The 19,510-nt window shown below is 52.2% G+C and overlaps 1 protein-coding gene across 1 annotated transcript; it reads right to left on the bottom strand.

Moving 5' to 3' along the window:
• Nucleotides 1-1,410: 1,410 nt before the first annotated feature.
• DRAXIN (dorsal inhibitory axon guidance protein) lies at nucleotides 1,411-18,432 on the bottom strand. The gene is made up of 7 exons (XM_070384403.1): nucleotides 18,311-18,432; nucleotides 16,564-17,024; nucleotides 13,516-13,703; nucleotides 11,760-11,871; nucleotides 10,568-10,657; nucleotides 8,985-9,074; nucleotides 1,411-4,695 (listed from the first exon to the last, which is right to left on the bottom strand). Exons 1-7 carry the CDS (start codon nucleotides 18,430-18,432, stop codon nucleotides 4,583-4,585), a joined length of 1,176 nt encoding a protein of 391 aa, XP_070240504.1. The 3' UTR covers nucleotides 1,411-4,582.
• Nucleotides 18,433-19,510: the final 1,078 nt, after the last annotated feature.

Below are 19,510 nucleotides of genomic sequence, written 5' to 3'. Positions count from 1 at the left end.
ACGCCTCCGAATCATCCAAATGTCCCTGGCCGTCTGACCATCCTGTCTCCCCCTCTGCATCTACTGTGTCTCTGAACCTTTACTGTGCACTAGGACAGCCTGGAGAACTTGTGAAAACCCACCCCTAGAGATACTGATTCAGCAGGTAGGTCCCAGTGGGGCCGGGATCCCGCATCTCTGCCAAGTTCCCAGGTCTTTCCCCCACAAGACTGTGGAACGGACATTGACAGTGGGAATTGTGACAGGGAAGACCTTTTGTATCCTATTACAAATTAATCACTACAGGGACGTTGCCTATAAACTTAAATTACACATAATGGCCCATTACTGGGAACCCTGCTTCCCAGATAATGAGCATTAAGCTAAAATATCTTTGTTTAGCACACAAGGAACATCCTGATCAGGTCCACCTGTGAATGATTGACTGCAGGGAGGAAGAGATGAAGGCTGATGGGAACCAGAAAGTGTTTGAGTTTCTCCTTTAAATATAAAAGAAGCCTGAATTCTAATTCAGGCAAGATGGGGTTGGCTGGCTTTCCGAATAAAGTCGCTATTCCTTGTCCCAACAATAACAAAAAAAAGACGGAGGGACCAGAAAGCCTTTTGCATCTAGAAGAGGCTGCTTATCCTCCACCAGACCACCATCCTGATTTAGGATTCAGTAAATATACTCCCTGTGATGGAAGCCCCTGGTTCTTCAGATTGGCAAGTCCTACCATGCCCTCCCCAGCACATGCCCTCCCATCTCCCACAGGAGTGAAGATCATCATGAAGGTCATGGTGTCCCTGTCAACTGCATGCAAGCCCCAGTGAGGAGCCTAAATAGTTGGCCTCTCCTGCTGTCTCTCCCAGCACCCATTTTTTCTTGCTGTTCCGTTGTTTTATAAACATGTTCCTTGCAGGTTACATAGATGTCTCTCCAGCTGCAAAGCGGATCCCTTCCAGGAAGCTGACGCCCGTCATCTTGACATCAGATCATATTGGATGTGTTGAATATGGCTTGAAGTAAGGCAGACCCTGATGCTGGAAAAGATTGAAGGCAGGAGGAGAAGGGGACAAGATGGATGGCATCACCAACTCAATGGACATGAATCTGAGCAAACTCCAGGAGATGGTGAAGGACAGGGAAGCCTGGTGTGCTGTAGTCCATGGGGTGCCAAAGAGTCAGACACGATTGAGTGACTTAGCAACAAAGGCTCCACCTGTAGCTTCTAGGTGGTGGAAGGGGTCTTGGCTTCAGGACATGATGTATGGCTCGGTGACTCCTCAAGGGGCAGGTGAAGCTGTCACATTCCCATGTGGCATGGTTCTCGTGTCCTCTGACCCTTCGCCCATCTCTGGCAGGCTCAGGAGCCACTCTTGGCATCACCAGACAAGTCACGGAAAGGCAGCCCCGTGGGAACAGTGAGTATCTCTGGGGAATGGCTGGAAAGCTCCCTCAGGAGGAATGCAGGGGGCACAGGTGACCATCCCAGTAGCTGTTGGTTTCCACGTGGCCTCCTGCTCAGCTCTTCCCAGCCTCAGGGTGAGGAGGGGGATATATTTAGAAACTCCTGATCCTGTTGTTGCACAGCCACTGACATCCACAGCTCTGCCTTAGTGGACAGAAACTGTACATGTTGCTTCGGGCTGAGTCCAGAACAGTTTTCCAAACCTCTTTGACCACAGAACCCCATCCCCTCTTTCCTAAGGGAGCATCTCACAGTGTTCCAGGGAACATGCTTTGAGGAAAGATCCTGAATGGTGACTTTGAACTGATTTCTGAGTACATGATGGATCACTGCCAAAAAACAGAACAGCTGCTAAAATCATCCTAGAAAATAAATTAACTGAGGGCTTTTTATGTGCCAGGCACTGTAGCAAGCATGTTGCTAGGATTTTGTATTTACATCTCACTACACCCCTATGAAGGAAGAATGATTAGCCCCATTTTACAGATAAAGAAATCCAGGCACAGAGACCTTAATGAAGTCTCCCAGGGTCACCAAAGTTGTGAGTGGTGGAGCAGGCCATTTGTCAGCAGCTACACTCCCGTAGGAGGATGAGGGCAGGGGTCCCAGACCCAGGCTCGGGTGACACTTTAGAGCCACCCGGATGCCTTGCAAAAATACAATGCCCAGACACAACCCAGAGCGATTAAACCAGAATCTTCGCAGGTGGGCTCAGGCACCTTTGAAAGTTCCCCAGACTGTTCTAATGTGCAGCCAAGGCTGAGACCAGCAGATTAAAGCCGAGATTGGCAAACCATGGCCTGGGGTCCAAGTACAACCCACTGCATGTTTCTGTGTAGTCTGCAAGTTAAGAGGTTTTCACATTTTAAAATGAAAATCAAAAGAATAACCATCTGTGACAAGTGATATTATCTGAAATTCTAGGTTCATAAATAGCTTCATTGGAACACAGCCTATAATATTAATATTTATCTGGCCCTTTATGATAAGTTTGTTGAACCCTGGATTCAAGGATATTGGCTTATGCACCAGCAAAAGAAATTTAAGGCAGACCTAAGGAAGAACTTCTGGCAGAGAGGTTTGTTAAACACAGAGAGAGCCTTGGGACCCCTAACTCTGGAGTTAAGAGAATTCCACTTACTTTGCCTTTGCAAATGCAAAATGGAAGTAGCTAGGGCAAAGCCATAGGCCCTGAATTTCTAGCCATGGAGCGCCCTTGGTAGGCACTGATAGCTCCACTGAGCCTTCCAGCTTTGTCCTAATTTTTTGTGTTTCCATCATTGATGGCCAGGGCCACCCTTACCACTGCCCACCACACACCTCCCCACCACCACCAGACAAAAGCAATTCTGGGTTCTCTGCCTGCAGCCACCCCTGCTAGGGTTCTATCATGACCTCAAATCGGCCACCCCATATGAGGCACACAGCACTGGCCTTGTCTGGTCTCAAACAGACAAGACTGCAGGTGGATTCAATTTTCAAATAGCCGGCTTTGATCTCTTGCGGTCCTCCCCTCCCTAAGATTCCCATGCCTCTGAACTTGAATAAGGAGAAAAGAGCCGGTGTATTTGGTTTCTTCTAGATCTGTTTGCCTTCCTCGGTGACATACCCCTGACCCCAACTGATTTTCCCAATGGAGTAAACAGCCTTGGCATCCTGTGGGTGTGGTCCCTCCGGCTGCGGTCCAGGCCAGCGAGGCACCTGGAGAGGGAAGGTTTGCAACCTTGTTTGCCTTGGACCTGAGGGTTGATCAGGAGTGAGATGCCAGGTGGAGGGATTTAAGTGACTCTCCTGAGGTGGCCACTATAGAGTCACATCAGCTCAGAAAGGTGTTTAGGTGGGCATCATGGGTCTGGTCTGTGATGGATGCAGTTAGATGTCCCCAGCTCCTCAGTACACTCTGTTGAAGAAGTGTAGACCTATAGACCTGGGATGGTCTCTGGGGGACCTAGAACCACTAAGACGTATACAAAGTGGGTGCCAACTGGCAATGTGTGTTTTTGAGTCCATGCTTGCATTAGATTCTCAAAGGTCATGAACTCCAAAAGCCAAAGAACTCCTGGGGTGGCAGCTTTCAGGCCCCTCCAAAGTACACATCCCAGGATAGGGTGAGCAGGGCCATAGACATAAGGAGCAGCTTTACCGTTTCCCTTAAACACTTCCGGTCTCAGAACCCCAGTTCGCCAATCTGCCCAAATCCTGCCTTGTAAGCAAGCAGGTGCTTAATGCACATTTTCTTTTAGAAGGAAGAGAATTGTCTGTTATTCCAGCCTTCACCACAGCAAAAGGAACCACCAGGGAACACGTGTCTCTCACCAAAAGCCGTGGAGAACTTGGAATGAGTCCTTGGTTGTGAAAGAGCAAGGATGTGAACCTTGGAGCTGGGCAGACCCAGGTTCAGATGCCAGCTCCACTCCTGACTCCCTGGGACCTGGTGCTTTCAGTGGGGTCCCCGGTCACCAGGAGCATCAGCAATCCCTGAACCTTGTTAGAAATGCAGAATCGACTGAATTGGAATCTGCATTTTAACCAGATCCGTGGGGATTCCTACACAAGGTGAAGGTTTGAAGAGCATTGACCTGGGACCCTGGACAAGATCATTTAAGCCTGCCTCAGTTTCCTCACTTGTAAAATGGTGATTATGCCTACTTTAAAAGGTCATGTGATAAACGAGATAACGTATGGCCCGCGTTTAGCACAGTGCCTGGTACATAGGAGGTGCTTCGGTATTCATCTCCCGCCTTTTGGTTCCCCAGTCTCTCCAGAAGTTTCCATTCTTTTCCAGCTCAAAAGCCTCTTCCTTTGGAAACTTGAAACCGTTGCAGTGCTGCTGTCGGACGATAGAGGGCACTCTCGACATCGCCAACGAGGAGAACACGGACAGCGGGATTCGCAGGCAGTGTGGGTCTCCCGTCCGCCCTGGGGAGGGTGTAGGTGTGCTGCTGCTCGGCTCCTGGGGAGGGGCAGTTCGTCCAGTGCTCGGGACGGAGCGTCCTGGATCTGAGCCTGCAGCCTCAGTCAGCTGGTCCCGCATTTGACCTGCCACCGCTAGTTATAAACAAACTGCCCGGCTTCTCCAAACTTCCGGAGCTCAGTCCCCAGGCCGGTGCGGAGGCGCCGCGCGCGGGCAGCTAGACGTTGATGAAAGACCCCTGGTCGCCGTTGGCCGTTTCGGGCTCCACGCAGCGCCCCTTTCTCCGGGTGACCCTGCGGTTCCGGTGGAATTTGGCGTAGCAGCGCAGCCCTGAGTGAAGACAGGCAAGGGGGGTCAGACGTGAGACCAGCCAGTTCCCCGCCCCCGCCCGGCCTCGCACCGTTTCACTATCACTGCCTTCCTTTTTTCTGCCCTACAACCAATCCATCTCCCGCACAGCAGCCTGAATGGGTTTAAAAAAGAATATCACAGACGGAGAAGAGTGAACAGATGGAGCACAGGAGATATTTAGGACCAGGAAACTATTTTGTGCGATACTATCTATAATGCTGGGTACATGTCTAGTCTTTGTCAAAACCCAAGGAATGTGCAACACAAAGAGTGTACACTAATGTAATTGTGGACTTAAGAATGTACCACTATTGGCTCACCAATCTTAGAAAGTGCACCACACTAATGTGAGATAACAGGGGAAACTGCTGGGGGAGGCATATGAGACTGCTGTATTTTCTGTCTAATCTTCCTGTAAACCTAAAACGACTTTAAAAATAGTCTATTAAAATTATTTTTAAAAGGAATGCAGGGCTTCCCTGGTAGTGCAATGGTAAAGATTCTGTGTTCCCAATGCAGGGAGCTTGGGTTTGATCCCTGGTCAGGGAACTAAGATCCCACATGCCATGCAGCACAGCAAATAATAATAATAAATAAAAGAGATTCAGATTCTGCCCTTCCCTATAAAACCTCCCGTGGCTCCCCACTGCACTCCAAAGGAGATCTAAACTGCTTCCCCTGGCTTGCAGGACTCTCTGGGACCTGCCCTGCCCTCTGTCTGCTCTCTTTACCTCCCACTCCTCCTCTCTCTAACTCCAGCCACACCTAGTCTTAGCACTTTTCCTCATACACCCCACCATTTCCAGCCTCAGGGCCTTTGCTGTTCTCACAGCCAGAAATCCCTTCCTGAAGCTCTTGGCATAGCTGCTCCTTCACAGTCCCTTCTCAAAGGGACCCTCCCTGACCACCTTAATTAGAGTAGGCGTGGCCCTCTTGGCTCACCAGTGGGAGGGGTTCCTGCTGGGGCTAACTCATGGCCCATGATAGACATCCCCTGGCATACATGGGTAGGCATGTTTTTCATTTCAGGCCACATCCTCACGGGACTTCCCTGGTGGTCCAGTGGTTAAGAATTCACTTTGCAGTTCAAGGGATGTGGGTTTGATCCCTGATTGAGGAACTAAGATTCCACATGCCATGGAGCAACTAAGCTCTCGACACAACTACTGAGTCTAAGAGCCACAATTAGACAGTCCATATGCCACAATGAAGATCATGTGTGCTGCAACTAAGACATCAATGCAGCCAAAAAAAAAAAAAAGGCCATATCCTCCTGATTCGGGGTAGGGGGTTAGGGAAGGAGAGGTCAGTGTGGTCAGAGCAATCTCTACATTTCCGGTTAGGAGTGGCCACAGGGAGAGGGGCCATCACCAGTTTAAGATCTGCTTATGTCACTGTCAAGAGAATACAGAAATTGCTGTGAAGTTTGTGCTTAGGGGTCTAGAACCAACACATGGATCACTGAGCCTTCAGATCTGTGGCCACACGAGTGACACTTGGGAGGGGCAGGGGATCATGAATAGGAGTGGATGGTAGCCATAGAAGCCCTTCTGGAACCCTCCAGGCTGGCCTAGACTGCTGGACTTCAGCTCTGGGACCTGAATCCAACATTTCAGAATTTCTCAGAAGTACCTCAGGACTCTTGGTCCTCATGAGGGTTCCTGGCATCACTTGGATCCCTCTGCTGTAGCATCTGGGTGACAATCTCTTCCAGGACCATCTTTAAGGAGCTGTCATTTCCACTCAATTTCTTCTTTTTTTTTTTTTTTTTCCAGAGTCTGAGTCTCCAGGGAGGAAATGAGAGTTTTGGCGGGACTGACCAGGATGGGAGGGACCAGGGAAATGAGCAGATGGGGCTTTGACTGCACAGTTATCTTTTGAAGGCCTGAAACGCTGCCCCCTCCTAACTGAGGCCCAGGGGAGGAAGGAAGCATGGCTTCCCTGGCAGAGGGCTGCCCACTGAGCATCCAGCAGGGCACCAGCTGGGCATGTGCAGCAGTAGGGCCGCATCCTGCTCACCTGGGCAGGCTGGACCTGGAGGTCCTGGTGCTAATTCCAGGCTCTCTGGACTGGAGTGCCTTCCAGCCTGCTATGCACTTCAGTCTCCTCCTTCGCCAAATGAGCCCCCACCTTGCACACAGGCAACAGAAGTCGGCTTCTCAGCATCTCCACCCCTGCCTGCCTCCATCCCCTCACCTCCTAGCTCGTCCCTGCATCTCCAGTCCTTTCCTGCACAGTCCTGCAGCCAGAGTGAGATGATATACTCAAAAGTCAGACCAGGTCATTCCCTTTCTTAAAACCTGCTGAGAGACTTCCCTGATGGTCCAGAGGTTAAGAATCCGCCTTGCAATACAGGAGACATGGGTTCGATCCCTGGTGGGCAAACAAGGATCCCACCTGTGGCGGAGAAACTAAGACCCGACGCAGCCAAATAATAAATACTAAAAAAAAGAAAAAAAAAAAAAAGCTGCCGACATCTTCCCATGACAATGTAAATGAAGTCCTGATCCTACCCCCCAGCTTCTCCCATCTCCTCTTGTGCCACTGTGTGGCTGCTGTGTGCCAGGCGCACTCGAACATGCCAGCCTTGCTCCTGTCAGAGGTCCTTGCCTTTGCCCTGCTGCTTGTCTGGGACTCTCCCTTCCTACCCCACTTCTCATCTTCAGGTGGCTAGTTCTGCTGTCCGCTCCTGTCCATCCTTTCTAAAATAATTCCCAGGCCAGCCTGAATTACTGTCTTTACAGTTCTACTCCTTTTTACAGACATCTAATTATTTGCTTGTGTGTGTGTGTGTGTTAGTCGCTCAGTTGTGTCTGATTCTTTGAGACTGTAGAGTACAGTCCCATGGACTGTAGGCTGACATGCTCCTCTGTCCAAAGAATTTTCTAGGCAAGTATACCGGAGGGGGTTGCCATTTCCTTTTCTCCTGGGGATCTTCCCAAGCCAGGCATTGAACCAGGGTCTCCTGCATTGCAGGTGTATGCTTTACCATCTGAGCTACTAGGGAAGCCCAGTTATTTGCTAACTGTCACTCATCTCATTAGAATGGAATCCATGGGTGGAGAACTTGTTGGTTCTCTTCACCCCTGAATCCCCAATGTCTTGATCAGAACTTGGTGCATAGTAGGCACTCCGGAAATATGTCTTGACCAACTGGACAAATGAATAATTGGACTGAAGCAGCTTTATTGCTTTCACAGGAGATAACTTTTGAGGCTAATGTGAGCAAAAATAGGGCGTGTACCTCAGGACGGTTCACAAAGGGACAAAGGTCAAACCCCTCACCCCCAGAGAAGTGAACCTTGGAGGTGGGATGACATCCAGTAATTATTGTGCATTTTCGGAATTTTGGTTTTAAAAGAATACTTATCTCTTAGATGTATATATGGAAATATTCACAGGTAAAATATCTAAATTCTTAGGAGTTGCTTCAAAATCCTATTGCCCCCCCAAAAAAAATCCTATTGCAGTGGGGGAACTGGAGGGGGTGGGGACAGCACAGATTGGCTGCGAGTGAGAATTACTGAAACTAGATGATAGGAAATGGGAGTTCTTTATACTATTCCGATGACTTTAATAATGTATTTGAAAATTTTCAGAATACACAATTTAAAATATTTCCCCCACTTTTCTAGCTACATAGGTTTGTGCAAGTGACTTAACCTTTCTGTGCCTCAGTTTACTTTTGTGTGAAATGGGGAGAATGATAGCTCCCTTCTGAGATGGTTGTGAGGATTGAGGAGCTAACAGGTAGAGTGCTTAGCACAGAGCTGGGTTCATCGAGGCACACCGGGGCAGAAGGGCACACACTGTTCCAGGTGGGAGCTCAGAGGAGGTAAAGAGGGAGCCAGCTGGGTAAGAGCCTCCTTCCTTGGGAAAGCGCTGGGAAATTCACTCCCCACCCCTTGTTATCACACTTGGAATGTCTCCCCTGGAATAGAATTCTGGTGTGAAAGCACCAGCCTTCTCAGGTTTGATCTTCTTTTAAAAGATACGCTTCTCTCTCCTCCCTTCTCCCGTCTCCAGATCATGGGAGATCATACCAGCTTGTATTTCAGGAAGTGAGAAAAGCGAATCTGAGCAGCGATGCCAGCAATGGAGACTAAATGAATTCACAGATTGGGAAAGCACCGAGCAAAGCTGTTCCTGCTGGTGTCTTCAGTTCCCCAGGGATTCTTTCACCTCCTTCTCTGCCCACCCCTGCCTCGAGGAGAATGGGAGGTGGTAAGGTTCTCGGTGCCGAGGGAGCCCCCGGCATCTGGCCTCACCTTCCACGCACATGCAGTCGTCAAAGCATTTGTTGTTCAGGCCTCGGTTGTGGGGCGTGCAGAGATGCTCCCGGAGGTCGCAGCAGGTCCCTGCCCACATGGCAAGCACACGCAGTCAGCCGTGCCGAGCAGACCCCCCCTGCCGCCCCATACACGCTCCCGCTGGACAGGAGATCCATCATCTCCATGGCAGGGCTGCCCCTGGCTGGGTGGACCATATGGTGCACAAGCCTCCCAGCCGGAACCACCAACGGATGTCCTGGCTGAGGTCCCCAGAGGGCGGGCGGCTGAGACCCTAGACGCCCCAGATGGGCAATTGATTGATCATGGGAGGAGGAAAGGCACTGTTGATTCCCCACTGGGTGGAAAGGCTAGGGGGCCGCCAGGTGTGGAGTCAGTGTGGAGCTGGGAGGGGCTGCAGGGATCATGGACGCCAACGTCCTCTTTTGACAGATGGGGAAACAGAAGCCCCTGAGACACAGCCCCAGGCATGACCTCGCCCACCACAGAGCCAGCTCTCAGAGCCGCTGTCCAGTTGGCCCAAACTTGAGCCTTTTCTTCCTGCTCTGGGTGGAAAAACCATTTGGAAGGGAAACAGCTTGTCAGGGAGCTGGTGGTCTGGCTTACACAATGCCAAATGGTTCGGTTGCTGTTTTGTAGAATATTCTGGTTACTGAATTAACAGGAGCCAAGGTGTGCCACTCGAGTCTCTGCCCTTGCAATCCACTGGCCAAGAGAGCAGTTAGCCACCAGCCCCCGCTGTTAACACCTGCAGGAGCCTCCTGGGCTGATGATGTCACACTGGGCCTGAGCAGAACATCCCAGGCAGTGACTGGCTGCCAGGGCCTGGCTATTTCTGCACAGTGGGGGCCTCTTCTAACAGGGAGTCTTTGTTCTGGAGCTGCCCATTGGGCTGGCTGAGATTGTATCAGACTCCTGTCCATTCCTCCTTCCTCCCGCTTTCATTGTTCACAGGCCTTATCCCCCACCATCCCCAGAAACCTCCTGGCCTTCTAACTCCATCTCGGTTTCGGCTTCCCAGAAGTCCTGAGTGACCCAGTCGAGGGCTAGCGGTTTAGACCATCCATCCAAACCCCAGGTCCCTGTTCTCAGACTGTCTTGATGGGCTTAGCTGCTGAACAGGTCAGGATGTTATCAAAGCACCCACAGGAGCCCAGCAGTGTCACAACAGGATGAGGACAGAATGAAGCCCGACAAGACGTTAGGGAGAAGTCGGGAGAAGGGTCATCCTGAATTGAAGCAGTGTGGGGCAGTGGTTAGAACCAGCAGACTCAGGTTTGAGCCACTTCCGAGTTCTGTGATCACAGCTGAAACACTTGGCCTCTCTGAGCCTCAATTTCCTTGCCTGAAAATTGGGAATGACAGGGTCCCTCTCTGTCTGGGTTGCTGTGAGGATGAAATAGAATAAAGTATGGCAGCAACTCTCATCAAAGTGGTTGTTATTATTTACTACCCCTAAAGGATCCTTCTCATGTGTCTGGGAAGACCCACCCACTCCCACCCCCCACAACGGTTCCCCCAGTGCCCTGTCTACTGCCTGGAACACGATGCTGGTTCGGTACCTGGCAGGCAGTCCTGGTGATGGTCACAGGGCTCCCCTTTAGCCGGTGATGTTTCGTTCCCATCACTGGAGAGTTTGCCGCGGTGTTTCTCTGGGGAAAACAGGACCTGTGGTTAGAGGCTGAGGCTCATCAGAGCAGAGATTAAGCACTGGATGCCAGGGTCAGAGTGCTCACACCACCACTTCCACAGTGTGGCTTGGGTAAGACATGAAGCCTCTCTGCCTTAGTTTTATCTTCTCTAAAATGGGATCAGGGGACTTCCCTGGCAGTCCACTGGTTAAGACTCTGTGCTCCTAATGCAAGGGGCATGGGTTCTATCCCTGGTTGAGGAACTAGGATCCCATATGCCACATGGAGTGGACAAAAAAAAGGGGAGACTTCCCTGGTGGTTCTCTGGTAGCTCAGATGGTAAAGAATCTGCCTACAATGAAGGAGGCCTGGGTTCGATACCTAGATCAGGAAGATCCCCTGGAGAAGAGAATGGCAACAAACTCCAGTATTCTTGCCTAGAGAATTCCTTGGACGGAGGAGTCTGGAGGGTCATGGGGTCCCAAAGAGTCAGACACGACTAAGCTACTAACACACACTCCCTCGTGGTTCAGTGGTAAAGAATCCACCTACCAAAGTAGGAGACATGGATTCAATCCCCTGGTGAGGAAGATCCCACATGCCTCGGAGCAACTAAACTGGTGTGCTACAACTCCTGAGCCTGTGCTCTAGAGCCTGGGGAGCCACATCTACTGGAGCCCACCTGCCCTAGAGCCGGTGCTCCCCAACAAGAGAAGCCACTGCAGTGAGCAGTCCCTGCCCCTCAACTCAACTAGAGAGTAGCCCCCGCTCTCTGCAACTAGAGAAGAGCCCAGCAGCAGCAAAGACTCAGCCAAAATAAATAAATACAAACAAAAATTTTAAATACTTTTAAAAAAGGCAGAGGGGATCAACAGCAGAACAGACCTGTTTTGTTTTGTTTTTTCTTCAGGTTAAAGGAGTAGCTAGTTGGAATCCATCTGGTGTGTGATGAGCACTTGAGAGCAACATGTCTATTTCAGGTATCTGTTCCCTTATAGGCTCCATGCCCCTCTCCCCAACTTGGACATCTGTAGGTCAGGCTGGGGTAACCAGGCCCCTATCCCACGGCATGGTGGGGGAGGGGAAGAGCCTAGCAGGGGCATGGAGGGGTGGGCAGACGTACCTTTCTTCCTTGTGGATGGCCAGACCTCAGGCTTTAAGTCTTCATAGTCAGTCCAGTCGAACAAAGCCATGTCCAGTGTGGGCATCACCTCCCCGTCAGGCCTGGGGTGAGCCTGCAGAGGAGGGTGGAGAAGAGGGAGCCTGAAGATCCCAAAAGGTGGAAGAAGAAATGTGGGGTCCCAGGATCAGAGGGCAAAGGAGGGGCTCCTCCTAGGCCAGCTCATGGCGTGTTGGACAGCCTGCAATCTCAGCCTGGGGAATTCGAGATGGCCTCCAGGACTTGGGCTCCAGCAGCTACCTGGGCAGTGTCTTCCCAGAGCAGCCACCCCCAGGCAGGACAGCACCTATAGGCAGCTGCTGCAGTCCCCAGGCTCTCTGCGGGCTGGGGCTGGGGAGGCAGCCATGTCCGCTCAGGAGGAAGCCCAGCTGCTCGCTCCCCTGTCCCTTCTCTCCCCTACAGATGTCCTCAGGTCTCCATGGCATGGCACTGTTGAGGCCATGCCCATAGCTCAGTTCTACTCTAGACCCCCTCGGCCCCACCCTTTGTGGTTTCGGGGCTGGATCTGTGCACAGTAGAACATGGGCAATAATGGCTCAGCAGTAAAGAATTCGCCTGTCATGAGAGCCACAGGAGACCTGGGTTCGATCCCTGGGTCAGGAAGATCCCCTGGAGGAGGGCATGGCAACCCACTCCAGTATTCTTGCCTGGAGAACACCATGGACAGAGGAGCCTGGCAGGCTACAGCCCATAGGGTCACAAAAAGTGGGACATGATTGAAGTGATTGAGCATGTAAGCATGCCATAGGGCTGGATTCTCAACAGATGGGCTTCAGGGAGCCCTTCAATGGCATGGATAACAGTGGATTTGTTGGAAATGGTTTATCAGGATCTCAAGGGAGTGCAAGACCCAAAAAGAGAATAAGGAAGATCTCCTGCTAAAAAAGTTTTACTTCTTCTACATATATTATTTTATTGGTTATGTTTAATGATTTTATTTTGAAAAAATGTTCAAAGCCACAGAAGAGGTGCAATGACACACTTTGTGTTAATTGCAAGAATAAATACCCTTTGTCTAGACTCACCAAGGGGTTTTCCCTGGTGGCTCACTTGGTAAAGAATTCACCTGCAATGCAAGAGACCTAGGTTCCATCCCTGGGTTGAGATGATCCCTTGGAGAAATAAATGGCAACCCACTCCAGTAGTCTTGCCTGGAAGATCCCATGGATGGAGGACCCTGGTGGACTATAGTCCGTGGGGTTGCAAAGAGTAGGATACGACTTTGCGACTAAACTACCATAGACTCACCAAAGATTGGTGTATTTGCCACATTTGCTTGCTTGCTCCCTCTCTTTTTAAAGGTCTGAAGCAGATGCGTCAAAGTGTTAACTAAAGCTTGTTAATTCTGGATTGTGGGGACATGGTTTTAGACATTGTTATTCTCTGACCTTTGTGGGATGTACAAAATTCTTCCCCCAAAGCCTGACTTTTCTAGGTTCAGAGACCAGTGTGCTGAGCTGGCACTTGATTCCTTGGCATTCCATAGAATGAGCCCCTGGACCACTGCCTGGACAGTGGCAGCACTCCCTGGACAGTGGGCCAGCTGGCCATAGCTGGGCTAGATGGGCATCAGGAGAACCGGCTTCCACCAGCCTCATGAGCCTGGACCAACTCCCTCCTGTCCCTGTGCCTCAGTCTCCCTAAAGGTACTAGGAAGGGTTTGCATGAGGTCATCCCAAGGACCCTCCCAGCCCCTTACCTGGGGCCACAGGGATGTGACCGGCAGGATCAGGGACTCTTCAGTGGCAGGTGCCTCAAAGGTGGTGAGGTAGAGTATGGTGGGGGCCAGGCTGGTGGAGGATTCCTCCATCAAAGCATCTGGGGACTGGTCTTCTGAGAGCTCCGCCTTCTTCATCAGGGAGCTGGGGCCTCTGACCAAGGCTCGGCCTGAGACAAGGAGCAGGGAACACAGCGACTTTATCTGCTCATCACCCCCTATCAGCCCACAGCAGGACCCGCATTTTTTGCTGCTAGTTAGGGGGCAGCAGGAACCATAGGGCAAGTTATTGGCTCAACCAGCATCCCCGTTGCCCACCCTCCTGGGGAGGGGGCTGGAAACAGGAGGCTGGGGGCATGATAAGGGGGAATGTCTAGGATGAACTTGCAGTGTTGCTGGGGATTCTCCCTCTAAAACAACATTCCAGCAAGTCCAAGTCCAGCTTGATGGAGTGCAGCCAGGGATGTAAGTGCAACAAATGGAAACCAGTAAGATTAACCATGGAAGGTTTCCTGGAGGAGGTGAAGTTTGTAGGATTAACAATGGACGGCTTCCTGGAGGAGGTGAAGTTTGAGTAGGGGAGTAAGGTGATGAGGCTGAGAAGCATTGCAGAGGGGAGAGGCCTTTGAGAAGGCTGGGAAGTGAGAGCTCCCTACGTGGTGATGATGACCCTGCTTGCTGAGCACATGCTGCAGCTGGGACCATGCTGCATTCTGGGTCCTGCTTTACAAGCATTATTTCACCTATCCTTTGCAGGAGCTGTAGGAGGTAGGTACTCTTTCAGTCTCATCTACAGGGAAGGAAACTAAAGCACAAGGAGGTTAGGTGACTTGCCTGATGGTGCACAGCCAGCGAGTATTGAAATCTGAATTTGAACCCAGGTCCATCTAATGCAGAATCAATACTTTTAACCACGGATGCCGCCCTTCCAAGATACACAGGCATGGGGTAGGATGAGTGTGAGGGGGAAAGTGCAGGGTTGGGAAGTGGTCAGGAAGCAGCTTCCCTGGTGGTTCAGTCGGTAGAGTCTGCCTGCAATGCGGGAGACCTGGGTTCAATCCCTGGGTCAGGAGGATTTCCTGGAGAAGAAAATGGCAACCCATTCCAGGATTCTTGCCTGGAAAATTGCATGGACAGAGAAGCCTGATGGGCTACAGTCCATGGGGTCACAAAGAGCAGGACATGACTGAGTGACTAACACGCACACAGGAGCCAGGAAGCTTCAAGAAAAGCTAGAGGGCCCACGCTTATGCTTGCCTCTTTTTCTCAGACAAGAGCTGACTTTAAGGTTGGTTGGGTCCATTGGTGGGGCCACCCCACCCTTCTGAGATGAATCCAGCCTGAGATCTAGATGCCCACTGTCCCCTCCTCCACTCACTCACTCTTGTGGGAGGGCCCCATTGGTCCACTGGAGCTGGGACTGGAGTTGGGCTGGGCTGAGTCCATGCAGGGTGTATGCCTTCCAGTTTGACATCAAGGATGTCACCACCCTCACACCAACCTGACACATGATCCCCGGGGGTGGGAGGCTGAGAATCTAAGCTGGGCTCCCCTCTTCTGACTGTGTTTTGTCCACCTGAGGGGTTTCAGTGGGCCTGGCAGGGAAACAAGCCTCAGTTGTTTGCAGGAGAAAAGGGGGCTGAGCCTCCATCACCCACTTCCTGCAGAACCCCGTCCCCATCTATGCCTGCGGCTCTTGGCCCACCCCTAAAGGCAGTCTTGTCACACAAAGAGACTTGAAGCTGAGGCTGCCTGCCTGGACTCTCGCCAGGGGAGACTGGGGAGGGGTCAGCTGGGTGGAGATGCTGAAACATGTTGTTCCGGGGAGTCTGTAGCTCACAGGGCATTTGGGAACATGAAGGAAGGTAAGGAGGTTGGACTCTTGAGAGTCTCTTGGACAGCAAGGAGATCAAACCCAGTCAATCCTGAAGGAAATCAACCCTGAATATTCATTGGAAGGACTGATGCTGAAGCTGAAGCTCCAATACTTTGGCCACCTGATGCAAAGAGCCGACTCATTGGAAAAGACCCTGATGCTGGGAAAAATTGAGAGCAAGAGGAGAAGGGGATGACAGAGGATGAGATGGTTGGATGGCATCACTAGCTCAATGGACATGAGTTTGAGAAGTCTGGGAGATAGTGAAGGACAGGGAAGCCTGGCATGCTGCAGTCCATGGGGTCACAAAGAGTCGGACACGACTGACTGACTGAACAACAACAAATAAGGATGGGGAGAAAACTCCATCAACAAACAGGGCAGAGGCAGGAGAAATAAGGACGTGACCGCTCTCCTTGGATCAGCCATGTCCAGGTCAGAGGACATGGGTGGATTCAGCATTGAGAGAAAGTTGAGAATTAACTACTGAATAGAAACAACCACTGCTGCTGCCCCTGCCAAATGACAGGCACTGTTCTAGGTACTCCGGATAGCAAGATTTCTCTGAGTCTACCGTGAGAATAAGAGGGGGTCTTGCCTTCATTTTGCAGAAACCAAGGCACAGAAAGGTGACTTGCCAGGAAGTCATGGAGCCAGAATCTGAATTGGAGCAGATCTGGCTTCAGAGTCTAAGCTCTTGGCCTCTGCTCTGTGTTTCAGCGCTGATTAAGTGATGTGCTTGGGAGGCACTGAATTGTCCCTCTCTGCTCAGGACTTACAATGGGATGGATTTAGGCCAGACACAAGGTAGAACTTCCTGAATCAGGAGGATCTATGGATAAGACTGAGCTCCTATGGCTACATATCCTTCTCTTCCTCCCCTGCTCCACCCTGACTCCGGCCTTTCACAGCATCTCTTCTTACCAGATCCCTCTGAATCTAGTGAGACCCCTCTCTTCCTCTGAGGGTTCACAATCTGCCCTCTTTGGGGCATCCAGTTGTCCTCCCAGGAAGCTCCTGCCATTGACCCCACCCCCAGCCTCCATGTCCGTCACCTGAAGTCCGTCCCCTTGGTCATTTGGGTCTGACCCCTTTCCCCCACTGCCCCCCTCCCCCCATTGTAGGGCCCCACCCCCTCGCAGACCTCCAGCTACCTCTGTGCAGCCTCAATCTCTCCTTCCGTCTCTTGTGCTCCCTGCCTCGTTTCTTCACCCTCTCTGACCCTGGAGCCTGGGTCTCTTTCTCGGGGTAGGGCCGAGTCAGCCCCCGGAGCAGACCTTTGTCCTGCAGCAGACCTGCAGGACTCGACCCATGCAGCAGCCCCTCTGCCCCTGGGAGCCTGGAGGCCTGCCTGGTGGCAGTGACCACAGCCCCATCCTGGGTCCAGCCAGGGGTGCCTGGGCCCCGCTCTTTCTTGCCCAGGCCCCGCCGACGGTGGTGGCTGGCCTGAGGTGTCCACAGTGCTGGTCCCGAGAGGTCGATGTGATTCTCCGGGAGGTTCTGAGCAGAGCTTCCGGGTCCCAGGGAGCCTGCCAGGCTCAGCTCCAGGAGCAGGAGGAGGGCGAGGAGCAGCATGGGGGCAGCGTGGGTGGTGGGCTCAGCTGAGGGCTTCTTCCTGCAAGAAAAGTAGGACCATGAGGGGGCAGCCCTGCAGCCCTCCTCCTCCACATCCACAGTCCTCTCATTCACACTCTTCTTTTATAAGTTGCTTACTTACATTTATTTTTATTTATTTATCTGTTAGCCATGCCACAAGGCACACGGGATCTTAGTTTCCCAACCAGGGATCGAACCCATGCCCACTGCAATGGAAGCATGCAATCTTAACCACTGGACCACCAGGGCCGTCCCCCGCTAACTTACACTGTTATAGCCCCGTCTGTTTCAACAGGGATGGAGGGGGACTTTGATCTTCCCCCCACCCAGGGGACATTTGGCAACATATGGAAACATTTTAGGTGGCCCAAACTAGCACTACTGACTTTACTGGGTGGAGGCCAGAGATGCTGCTAAACACCCTCCAATGCACAGGACTGTCCCGGCCCAGAAAGACCACAGTGCCGAAGCTGAGAATCCCTGGGTTTCAATAGTTTCTTTAAGAAACACCCAGGTTCCAGTCTAGATTCCTTTCTTCTGTGCAAACCTCTGCCTTGGGCTAAGTTCCCAGGAATGAGCTGAGTCCCTCCAAGCTCAGAAATAGGCTTATAGTCCCAGAGACTTGACTCAAAGCCTAAAATCAAACAAATGAAATAAAAGCATTTGAGCACGTGCTGTAAGAAAGAATCGTGTTCCGTGCTTGGTCCTTTCGCTGACTCTCTGAAGTGGCGCCTATTATTTTCTGAAGTGGAAATTAAGGCTCAGAGAGGCTGAGTCACATGGAGTAAGTGGCATTTAGTCATTGCTAAGCCTGTGCCCTGAGCCCCCACGTGCTGTTCCCGGACAGCCCAGCCTTGCCTTCTCTCTTCCTCAAAGTTCCAGGCAGGTTCTGACAGGGCCGGCACTGTCCCTCCTGGGGCCGGGGGATGGGGGGCGCTTTGGAGGCTGGACTCTGACCCTGCAGGGTGGGGTGAACTACCTCTGACCTCCCCTGGGGACAGCCTGTCCTTCTGCACTGGAACTTGGGGCATCTCATGGGACCTCACTGCTCCCCTCTTTGCACTGGAGGAAGAGTCAACATTCCCGAATGTTCCAGAAGAACTTGGAGTTAAGGCTCAGGAAAAGTGTGGCTGGGGGACAGTGGGGATGTCCCCTCCCCTCCCCCACAGTCCTCCCCTCTCCCCTTGACCCCACCAACCTCACCATGTCCCAGGCGAGTTGGGCACCAGGTTAGCTGGGCTGATTGAATTTTTACAGCCTCCCTGGGTCCCCTGCGTATTCCATTAAGCTCGCAAAGGTGCTTACACAACCGTCTCCTTGTGATTTGTGGCCTTATAACTGCCCAAGGCTGAGGAAATGTTGATGGCCTGGGGACCTTGGCCAGCAGCTCTCCCTCCAGCCCCGTCAGTTCCTGCAGCCTCCGCCATGGCCATCCCGCCCCAGGTTCACCGTTAGTTAACCCCAAGTGAGGGGCCCTTGAAGCGGGCAGGGAGGGCAGGCTGACCCACCTGGGGAGGAGTCGGGGGGGTGGGGTGAAGCAGAGGGAGAGAAACAGCTCCTCCCCCACCTTGCCTGGTCACTGGCCTCCCTTCCTTCCCTTCATTCCCGCCTGGCATGTCCTAGTCCCCAGGGAGGCTCGGGCCCTGGCCTCCACCTCCCTGGGCTCTGCCCTGCCAGCCTCACCCCCAGCCTTTCCATAATGAGAGCCCTGGAGGCCAGTGCTCAGGCGGGCCTGCACTCCAGAGGCAGCCAGGTGGGAGGAGGAGGGGCCCTTTGAGGGGCTTGTCAGTCAAGCATTGTTCTGCTCCGGGGGACACTTCAAACCCTATTTCCAAGCCTCAGGCAGATGCCAGGCTGCATTTACCAGACTCCACCTTCCTCTCCCTGTGACTGAGGGAGGTGGAGTCTGTGTTGGATGCTGTTCCCCACCCAGCCCCCACTTCTGTCCTGCAGACACATCACATGGACAGCCTGGGAGAAACCCACAGAGCGCCTCCATCGACAGGGAACCTTTGGGGCGTTGAGCAGGGAGTAGAATCCCTCCATCTTGAGGGTAGAGAGAAGCAAGGTGAGTCACCCAAAAAGTGCAGGCAAGAGACCAGATTAGTCTTGGTTAGGGGTGAGCAGGCCCATGTTGTGTAGGGGCAGCTTACTGTCCCTGTGGACACACATGAGACCAATCAATGACTCAGAACTGGCCTCTGAGCTCAGTGACCAGCCCTGGCACTAGTCCCAGAGGACAGCATCTCCCCTGCAGAGCCAGGAGCTGAAGCCCAGCCCCACCCCAACTTTAGACAACCTCCTGCATCACAACCCCATCCACACATGCCATCTCTCCCATCCACACTTGCCATCTCTCCCAATGAAGTCCTGATACCAAGCCCTTGCTGGTGACCATGGGTCTGTTCACCGTACCCAGGAACCCCAACTTCAGTGCCATCTTTATTCCCTTCCCGCTTTGTACCCCACAAATCATGTATGGGGCCAACCTGAAGCAGGAAAGGG

Source organism: Bos mutus, chromosome 16, assembly GCF_027580195.1.
Source record: "Bos mutus isolate GX-2022 chromosome 16, NWIPB_WYAK_1.1, whole genome shotgun sequence".
In the NCBI taxonomy this organism is placed as follows: Eukaryota; Metazoa; Chordata; class Mammalia; order Artiodactyla; family Bovidae; genus Bos; species Bos mutus.
This window is presented reverse-complemented; position numbering and strand designations above follow the sequence as displayed.

Coding starts and splice junctions, on each gene's coding strand:
- DRAXIN (XM_070384403.1), bottom strand. CDS start 18,432: ATGGCGGAGGCTGCAGGAACTGACGGGGCTGGAGGGAGAGCTGCTGGC. Junction 17,025..18,310: donor AATCACAAGGAGACGGTTGT/GTAAGCACCTTT, acceptor CTTTTCTTGCAG/GAAGAAGCCCTCAGCTGAGC. Junction 9,075..10,567: donor TCACCAGGACTGCCTGCCAG/GTACCGAACCAG, acceptor CCATGTGGGCAG/GGACCTGCTGCGACCTCCGG.